The sequence below is a fragment of the Cyprinodon tularosa genome, unplaced genomic scaffold (genome assembly GCF_016077235.1).
Source record: "Cyprinodon tularosa strain WSP-4 unplaced genomic scaffold, ASM1607723v1 ctg1093, whole genome shotgun sequence".
Classification (NCBI taxonomy): Eukaryota; Metazoa; Chordata; class Actinopteri; order Cyprinodontiformes; family Cyprinodontidae; genus Cyprinodon; species Cyprinodon tularosa.
Genome location: NW_024037886.1, coordinates 171245 through 181991, shown reverse-complemented (window position 1 = coordinate 181991; position 10747 = coordinate 171245). Strand labels below are relative to the sequence as shown.

At 40.6% G+C, this 10747-nt stretch overlaps 1 protein-coding gene across 1 annotated transcript; it reads left to right on the top strand.

Moving 5' to 3' along the window:
• The first annotated feature begins 1213 nt into the window (after window positions 1-1213).
• LOC119789211 (toxin A-like) lies at window positions 1214-9309 on the top strand. The gene is made up of 7 exons (XM_038294023.1): window positions 1214-1350; window positions 1454-1543; window positions 1622-1711; window positions 5452-8490; window positions 8569-8732; window positions 8842-8954; window positions 9026-9309. Exons 2-7 carry the CDS (start codon window positions 1501-1503, stop codon window positions 9153-9155), a joined length of 3579 nt encoding a protein of 1192 aa, XP_038149951.1. The 5' UTR covers window positions 1214-1350; window positions 1454-1500; the 3' UTR covers window positions 9156-9309.
• The last annotated feature ends 1438 nt before the right edge of the window (window positions 9310-10747 follow it).

Genomic DNA, 10747 nt, shown 5'->3' with positions numbered 1-10747 from the left:
TTTAACCTACTTCTATTTTGCATGAGCTTTTTAAGGAACTATTTGGGTTCCTTCTAGAACTACTAATTGGATATGTTACAGAAGGTTCGACAATCAGCAAAGCTCTCCCCTTCAGCACCGGGGGAGGCAGAGAATAGCAGTTGTATTGTAAATGTTTTGGGAGCTGTAACCTATAGTTAGAGTGGCTCAGGTTATCCTGAGCTATCTCTATAGTTCTGCTGCTATAGGCTTAGACTGCTGGAGGACATAGGGACCCCTTTTTCATCATTCTGCTTCATTCTATCTCTATTCTCCCACTCTGCAGAATCTGTTAGTTCAATCTCTAACGTTCTGCTCTCTCTGCTTTTTCTCATAGTAGCTTCATCTGGTCTGTTCCTGTTTGGCTGTGACTCCATCCTGGAGAGAAATATCAGCTGTGCTGCTGCCATCAACACCTTTGTTTCTAGATGTTGGAGCTTGGCCTGTTTTCCAGTGTGGTCCTGTTTCTCTGACTGTGACTAACTGGATGTGCTCTCTTCATCCTCTGACATGGGAGCTGGCTCGGAGCTCGTCTGCCTGGCTGTGTGTTTCCTGGACGGGGCCGCCTGTGGAGCTGGTTGACAGTTGCCTTTTGTATCTATGCTTCTTTTTCTATGTCTGCTTCTGTCTCCTTGAACCCCAGTGGGCCTCAGCAGATGGCCGCTCACACTGAGCCTGGTTCTGCTGGAGGTTTCTTCCTGTTCAAAGGGAGTTTTTCCTCTCCACTGTCGCTACAAGCATGCTTAGTGTGAGGGATTGCTGAAGAGTCAATGAGTCGATGCAATCAGCTGGTTTTCCTTAGATAGAAAACTTTGAATCAATCTGACTGGATGATCTGGTGAACTGGAAAGTGACCTGAGATGACATGATGTGAATTGGAGCTATAGAAATAAACTGATCTGAAGTGAATTGAACTTCCTTGATTAAAAACATATGTCATAAATTAAGTTGGTCACTCATAAATGGGGAAATTAAAGATTTCCCACGTTGACTGTTAATCATTAACAATTATAAAACAACAGATTTAATGGCTTTGTTTGTTCTGCAACAGTTTACTGAAATTTAACCAAGAAAGGAGATATTTTTCTAAAAAGTCCAGGAGAAATGTCAGCAGTCACAAAAACCTAAGGTTAAAAGGTTAACGACAGCATTTTAAAGCTGAGCAGGAAATATATGAGAAACCACAAAGCAGATGGTTCTCAGTAAGAAACTCTTTCTTTTTTCAGTCCCAATCACTTCTGCCTGCAAGCTGACGGAGGAGTTTGTTCAATAGGAGAACAGAGTCTATGGAGGCGACTAGGACCCTTAAGCCGAGTGTTTACCGGTCTGCAGGTATGATTAGTTTTCTTTTATAAATGAGAATTTCTTTTATTAGATCAAACACTTTTGGAGTTCCTATGTATAAATTATGAAGGTTTTCACGTTATATTTAAAGGTCATCTTCAAGAAAAAGTTTAATACAGGATTGCTGCAACTGGCACCATGGGCAACCACCCTGCAATTCCACATGGACCACAGAAAAAAAGTAGATAAGAAAATCTTTCTTTTTCTGAGATTTGGTAAATCGCAGACTATGATGTTCCTAAAATATTTCTCTAATTAGAGCGCAGGATCCCAGCCATCCTACGGCGTCTGTCACCGTTTCTGATCTGTTGCCTTATATTCACATTGATCACTGGTCTGCGCATTTATTGTGAGTATAAATTATTCAGTCCTTTTCTACTTCAAGAAAGATTCAAGTTTAAGAATAATGTTGAACAGTATGAATGCACACCCACAGAAACAATTAGCCCAAATTAAATAAGATTTATTCAACCAAAATAAATATGATTTATGTAAATCTATTAGATAACAAATGCCTATTTACTTGTTTTAGATCATTTTAATACAAACGTATTAAATAAGCCTTACATGATCCATACTGTGTTGTAGAATAAAGCTTATTTATTTGTAATACATAATCATTAGACTTATTTATTTAGTATTATTAAAATATACTTACTCAAAATGAATACTAACGAGTGTTTTTATTTCAAACACAAAGTTTATTGTTTTGAATTGCATAAAAGTAACCTGATTATTATGAAATGCAAACAGATCAACTTAATAAATTAGAAATAAGTTTTAAGTTAGTTTTGTTTGAAGAAAGGAATTTGGGAAAATGAGAGGTCAGACTATGAAAACATTTTTATATAAGATAAGCATGTTTTGTTTGTTTTTTATATATTTTCCCTGGACAGTAACTTATTTTTCACCAATGCTGAAAATCTATTATGGTCAAAAACATGGTTTCTGTAACACTGAATGGTAACAAAGTGGTTAGGCAATAATCTAAGAGAAGCTCTACATCCTAGGTGCCTAATCTGACATCTGAAGTGTCCTGCAGAACTTAAGAGAAAAACTCTGAGCCTTAAAGGAATAGTACACCCAAAACATGATTAGCCTTCATTTTCTACTCACCCCCATGCTGAACAACACTCTGGAGTACTTTTTTGATATCTCAAATGCATCTGGAGATCTGGGAGGCTTCTTGCTGTCTGCTGACATTCAAATAATGGAGGTCTATGGCGCCAGAGGCAGAAAGGTCCATAAAAGTCCACAAAAAACGTGTCAATATTCCTCCATACTGCTCGTCCAATGTATTCCAAGTGTCCTGAGTGGGTAGCGTCCATAATTTACTCGAAACGAAGTCATTTAGAATGTTTTTAGAGCATAAACAGTAGTGTATAGGATTTCCTAAAAGCGCGTTCATGAGTCTACGGAAACCGCGGCAGACCAAACCAGATGAAAGTGCGCATTCAGCGTCTGCTCTGCCGATAATGCAAGCGTAGAAGAAGAAATGTGCTGTTTACCTGTGCAAAGAAAGAAACAACGAAAGAAAAATGTCTGAGGACTTCAGTGTTGAGGAAGAGCATGAGTTCTTTGCCGAGCTGAATGCGCACTTTCATCTGGTTTGGTCTGCCGCGGTTTCCGTAGCGCCGTGAACTCACAGGCGCGCGCTTTTAGGAAATCCTATACACTACTGTTTATGCTCTAAAAACATTCTAAATGACTTCGTTTCGAGTAAATTCTGGACGCTACCCACTCAGGACACTTGGAATACATTGGACGAGCAGTATGGAGGAATATTGACACGTTTTTTGTGGACTTTTATGGACCTTTCTGCCTCGGGCGCCATAGACCTCCATTATTTGAATGTCAGCAGACAGCAAGAAGCCTCCCAGATCTCCAGATGCATTTGAGATATCAAAAAAGTACTCCAGAGTGTTGTTCAGCATGGGGGTGAGTAGAAAATGAAGGCTAATCATGTTTTGGGTGTACTATTCCTTTAAAAACCTGCCTTTAAAACTTTGCTGTATGTCTAGGTTAAGAATCATATACTTATATCACTTTAAGGTTCTATAACTGTAGCAAAAACAAGGGAGTTTGTTGGTTTATCAGGAATCACTTTTTGGTGAAACCATACATAAAGACCACAGTATCATCTGAAATGAATATTTTGCTGCAATGGATCTCAAATCTCCAACTATTTTGGGTGGAAGAAGCTTATCTTGGAACATATCCCTCTTGACTTCCTAAGACGCCTCGTCCACTCTAAGACTGACACGCATATGGAAGCCCTTCCTGGAGTATGGTGAAGGACACGTGTCTACTATTTTGTCTCGAGCATCCATAAATGTTTAGTTTGTGGACTATATAATGGAAGTATATACACTCACCGGCCACTTTATTAGGTACCCCATGCTAGTAACGGGTTGGACCCCCTTTTGCCTTCAGAACTGCCTCAATTCTTGGTGGCATAGATTCAACAAGGTGCTGGAAGCATTCCTCAGGGAGTTTGGTCCATATTGACATGATGGCATCACACAGTTGCCGCAGATTTGTCGGCTGCACATCCATGATGCGAATCTCCCGTTCCACCACATCCCAAAGATGCTCTATTGGATTGAGATCTGGTGACTGTGGAGGCCATTTGAGTACAGTGAACTCATTGTCATGTTCAAGAAACCAGTCTGAGATGATTCCAGCTTTATGACATGGCGCATTATCCTGCTGAAAGTAGCCATCAGAAGTTGGGTACATTGTGGTCATAAAGGGATGGACATGGTCAGCAACAATACTCAGGTAGGCTGTGGCGTTGCAACGATGCTCAATTGGTACCAAGGGGCCCAAAGAGTGCCAAGAAAATATTCCCCACACCATGACACCACCACCACCAGCCTGAACCGTTGATACAAGGCAGGATGGATCCATGCTTTCATGTTGTAGACGCCAAATTCTGACCCTACCATCCGAATGTCGCAGCAGAAATCGAGACTCATCAGACCAGGCAACGTTTTTCCAATCTTCTGTTGTCCAATTTCCATGAGCTTGTGCAAATTGTAGCCTCAGTTTCCTGTTCTTAGCTGAAAGGAGTGGCACCCGGTGTGGTCTTCTGCTGCTGTAGCCCATCTGCCTCAAAGTTCCACGTACTGTGCGTTCAGAGATGCTCTTCTGCCCACCTTGGTTGTAACGGGTGGTTATTTGAGTCACTGTTGCCCTTCTATCAGCTCCAACCAGTCTGGCCATTCTCCTCTGACCTCGGGCATCAACAAGGCATTTCCGCCCACAGAACTGCCGCTCACTGGATGTTTTTTCTTTTTCGGACCATTCTCTGTAAACCCTAGAGATGGTTGTGCGTGAAAATCCCAGTAGATCAGCAGTTTCTGAAATACTCAGACCAGCCCTTCTGGCACCAACAATCATGCCACGTTCAAAGTCACTCAAATCACCTTTCTTCCCCATACTGATGCTCGGTTTGAACTGCAGGAGATTGTCTTGACCATGTCTACATGCCTAAATGCACTGAGTTGCCGCCATGTGATTAGCTGCTTAGAAATTAAGTGTTAACGAGCAGTTTGACAGGTGTACCTAATAAAGTGGCCGGTGAGTGTATATCCCCTATTTTATTTTTGCATTCTTGTCCCATTTGGACTGCACTGCTGAGCTTTTGTTCTGTTCTGTATTTCTATTTTTTTTTAAACAGTGTCTGTAAGCATTTCTAGTAAAGGCCACAAATGTTGATTTGTAACAGGGGAACTAGGGATCTGACAAGGGACTAATCCTCAGTTCACAATTTTCTAATGTTGAAAAATAAACATACACTTTTACCTTAGGGCCTAACTACTAATATTTGCGCTCATATTCAACCCAGATCAAGGAGGAGTTAGTCTCTGACCTGGTCAGTGGTTTCCAAATCCTCTCTGACTGTTGGTTACCTTGAATGCCTTTTGAAGGATAGCCTCATAAAGAAATGATAACTAGTTTATCATTACTAGAAGAAACCTTCTGATTATTTCTGCAATCATTTGGTATAAAACTAACACTAGACTCTATCTTGAATCTGTTGACATGAATTTCAATATTAACATAAATCAACTTTTTACAATGTAGATACTTCAGTTATTGGGGCTAAGCTGAAGGACCTGGAGAACATCAAGTTTCATGAAACTTCTGCGAAGGACTGGAGGGAACCGCATTTGGATTTGACAACCCTACAACCTTCCTACCACAGACCCCGTTACTACTACACCACACCACGACCTTATTACGGCGGAATACGTAATTTCAACAATAGACGTTACTACTACACCACACCACGACCTTATTACGGCGGAATACGTCATTTCAACAATAGACGTTACTACTACACCACACCACGACCTTATTACGGCGGAATACGTCATTTCAACAATAGACGTTACTACTACACCACACCACGACCTTATTACGGCGGAATACGTAATTTCAACAATAGACGTTACTACTACACCACACCACGACCTTATTACGGCGGAATACGTCATTTCAACAATAGACGTTACTACTACACCACACCACGACCTTATTACGGCGGAATACGTAATTTCAACAACAGACGTTACTACTACACCACACCACGACCTTATTACGGCGGAATACGTAATTTCAACAACAGGCGTTACTACTACACCACACCACGACCTTATTACGGCGGAATACGTCATTTCAACAACAGACGTTACTACACCACACCACGACCTTATTACGGCGGAATACGTAATTTCAACAACAGGCGTTACTACTACACCACACCACGACCTTATTACGGCGGAATACGTCATTTCAACAACAGACGTTACTACTACACCACACCACAACCTTATTACGGCGGAATACGTAATTTCAACAACAGGCGTTACTACACCACACCACGACCTTATTACGGCGGAATACGTAATTTCAACAACAGACGTTACTACTACACCACACCACGACCTTATTACGGCGGAATACGTCATTTCAACAACAGACGTTACTACTACACCACACCACGACCTTATTACGGAGGAATACGTAATTTCAACAACAGGCGTTACTACACCACACCACGACCTTATTACGGCGGAATACGTCATTTCAACAACAGGCGTTACTACACCACACCACGACCTTATTACGGCGGAATACGTCATTTCAACAACAGGCGTTACTACACCACACCACGACCTTATTACGGCGGAATACGTCATTTCAACAACAGACGTTACTACACCACACCACGACCTTATTACGGCGGAATACGTCATTTCAACAACAGACGTTACTACACCACACCACGACCTTATTACGGCGGAATACGTAATTTCAACAACAGACGTTACTACAACACCACACCACGACCTTATTACGGCGGAATACGTCATTTCTACAACAGACGTTACTACTACACCACACCACGACCTTATTACGGCGGAATACGTCATTTCAACAACAGACGTTACTACACCACACCACAACCTTATTACGGCGGAATACGTCATTTCAACAACAGGCGTTACTACACCACACCACGACCTTATTACGGCGGAATACGTAATTTCAACAACTGGCGTTACAACACCACACAACGACCTTATTACGGCGGAATACGTAATTTCAACAACTGGCGTTACAACACCACACCACGACCTTATTACGGCGGAATACGTAATTTCAACAACTGGCGTTACAACACCACACAACGACCTTATTACGGAGGAATACGTAATTTCAACAACAGGCGTTACTACACCACACCACGACCTTATTACGGCGGAATACGTCATTTCAACAACTGGCGTTACAACACCACACAACGACCTTATTACGGAGGAATATGTAATTTCAACAACAGGCGTTACTACTACACCACACCACGACCTTATTACGGCGGAATACGTAATTTCAACTACAGACGTTACTACACCACACCACGACCTTATTACGGAGGAATACGTAATTTCAACAACTGGCGTTACAACCCCACACAACGACCTTATTACGGCGGAATACGTAATTTCAACAACAGGCGTTACAACCCCACACAACGACCTTATTACGGCGGAATACGTAATTTCAAAAACAGGCGTTACTACACCACACCACGACCTTATTACGGCGGAATACGTAATTTCAACAACTGGCGTTACTATACCACACCACAACCTTATTACGGTGGAATACGTAATTTCAACAACAGGCGTTACTACACCACACCACGACCTTATTACGGCGGAATACGTCATTTCAACAACTGGCGTTACAACACCACACAACGACCTTATTACGGAGGAATATGTAATTTCAACAACAGGCGTTACTACTACACCACACCACGACCTTATTACGGCGGAATACGTAATTTCAACTACAGACGTTACTACACCACACCACGACCTTATTACGGAGGAATACGTAATTTCAACAACTGGCGTTACAACCCCACACAACGACCTTATTACGGCGGAATACGTAATTTCAACAACAGGCGTTACAACCCCACACAACGACCTTATTACGGCGGAATACGTAATTTCAAAAACAGGCGTTACTACACCACACCACGACCTTATTACGGCGGAATACGTAATTTCAACAACTGGCGTTACTATACCACACCACAACCTTATTACGGTGGAATACGTAATTTCAACAACTGGCGTTACAACACCACACCACGACCTTATTACGGCGGAATACGTAATTTTAACAACTGGCGTTACAACCCCACACAACGACCTTATTACGGCGGAATACGTAATTTCAACAACTGGCGTTACAACACCACACCACGACCTTATTACGGTGGAATACGTAATTTCAACAACAGGCGTTACTACACCACACCACAACCTTATTACGGCGGAATACGTAATTTCAACAACAGGCGTTACTACTACACCATACCACGACCTTATTACGGCGGAATACGTAATTTCAACAACAGGCGTTACTACTACACCACACCACGACCTTATTACGGCGGAATACGTAATTTCAACAACAGGCGTTACTACACCACACCACGACCTTACTATGGCAGACCAGATTATAAGTTTACCACAACAAGTCCTAACTACAATAACCTACGTAATTTCCAAACATCACCAAGTTACTTCTACAACAGAAAAAGTATAGTAAAACTATAATATTTATAATCCTAATCTAGAATTTCTCTCCAACTGAAATCATTTGAATTGGTCTTTTCAGAAAGACAAACTGAACCTTGCCCACAAGGTTGGTTCCTCTTCCAGTCCAGCTGCTACATGATCAGCAGCAGGAAGCTTGTAGATCAAAAAACTTGGGATGAAGCTCGAGATGACTGCAGATCAAGGGATGCAGAGTTGGTGATTGTTGGAACTCCTGAGGAGCAGGTTTGTCTTGAGAAATGGTCCACATTTGATTTTAACTTGCATCAGCAACCAAACCAATCACTGCTTAAGTATGATTGTTTTCTAACAATGTTATTATGGTTTTCATCAGGACTTTATCTATAAAAGTGGTTTAGCTGGGGCAGAAATTAGCGGCTACTGGATTGGCCTTAGGGTTGATGGTGTTGGCTGGAAGTGGGTCAATGGCAGTGAGATTACAAACAGGTAAGAAATTAATCTTAAGGCCATGAATAATGCTTTCATTCTATAGTATAACAATCCTTTTCTTCTATTAGCTACTGGTTACAACAATCTGAGGCGAAACTTCACTGTGCGACTTCTGTTAAAGAGGCTAATGGATGGAAATCTGTGAGCTGTAATGGAAAAAAAGGTTGGATCTGTCAACAGAAGGCTTTGAATTCATAAATTTAGCAAGAAGAAAAACACCAAATATGATTACAATCGTCAATGTCAGTGTTTCTGTCATGATTCTGCCCTTTCTTTTTTACATCTTCAGTTACACTTTGATTTATGATGTCATTCTGTGTCATTGATTTGTTTTCCATTTTGTGTTATGTTTCAGCAGTGTTGTATTTTTTGAGTTACTCTCCCCCCCTTTTTTTTTTGCCATTTTTTTCTCATTTCCCTTAGCTCCTTCTAGTTACTTCTGTCTACACCTGCTCCCTATCAGCTAATCTAATCTTCACATTGTTCCTGTCTCACATATAAACAGTCTTTGCTGGAACCTTCAGCCTTTATGTCCAAGCACCCCCCCCCCAAAAAAAACAAAAAAACAAAAGGAACTGTATTCAGGTGCAGGTTGTAAATATTCAGCTTTTTTGGTTATGCTTTTTTAAAGTTTCTGGCTCGCTAAATAACATTTTGTGGAAATGCTGTAGTCAAAAAAATGTCCCTTTTCCTTTAAGCCTTTAATCTTAACTGTCGGGTGTCACTCAAAACATTATGACCACCAACTGTGATTGTCGCTTCATAGTGTTAACTATTGGTTGGTAGATATTGTGGGTCAATCAATTATGTGGATCAATTATGGTTTCATGTGTTAATAAAAAAAAAGGTTTTGCTATTTTGTGAAGTTATGATTATTTGTTGAAAGCTTTCTTTTGATCCATATTATACTGCTATTTGCTTTAAAGCGTACACATATCAATAAAATTAATTTTGAAAATACTTAAGTTGGTTTTATTCCTTCTGTTCAGAACATACATTACTTATTAAATACATTGAGCAACACTTCAAAGTAAGACCCAGCATCGTTTTGTTTATATAATATTTAGATTTTTTTTCTCGGTGTAACTTTGTAAATTAAAAACAAAACTTGTCTGGAAAGGTTAAATGAAGCATATTCCTGTATGTAAAGCCTTTACATACCATCATGTATTAAAATACTCAGAGACACAACTTCCCTTTTGGTCGGAGGGAAAGAGCACCTGGCTGTTCCACATTTGACCTCAGAAAGTTAGGTTTTCTCAAAGTCGGCTGAATAGTTTCACTGAGTCTGAAATGCTGTGTGGAGTCGGAATCAGGTGAAATCAGGTCTCTGCTCAGCCTGCCTCTGAAACAATAATGGAAATGTAAAATTTTTAGTTTACTCGGCTAACAGTCTTTAAGAGAGAGGAGAAATTGTATCCACCAAATCCCCAGATAGAGACATTTTAAACAATGAATCTGCATTATGCTGACACTGCTTTTTCGCTGAGAACCCAACCGTTTTTGTCCCACAGCTGCGTGATGAAACCACTAAAGCATTTAGTTCTTATCTGCAATTTGCCTGGACTCTTTTTTTGTTTTCATTTTCAGTACATCAAATGCACAGCTTCTTTTCTTAAGTTAGTAAATGTGACCTCAAATATGGAAATTCTGATAGATATATGCAAATAATCCAAAAAGCAGCAAGCATAGAACTAGCAGTCTTTTATAAATAACAGAATGAGATGTCAAACTGAAGAAAAGTAGTTGGAGTACATGATGGTGCATCCACATATCTATCTATCCACATC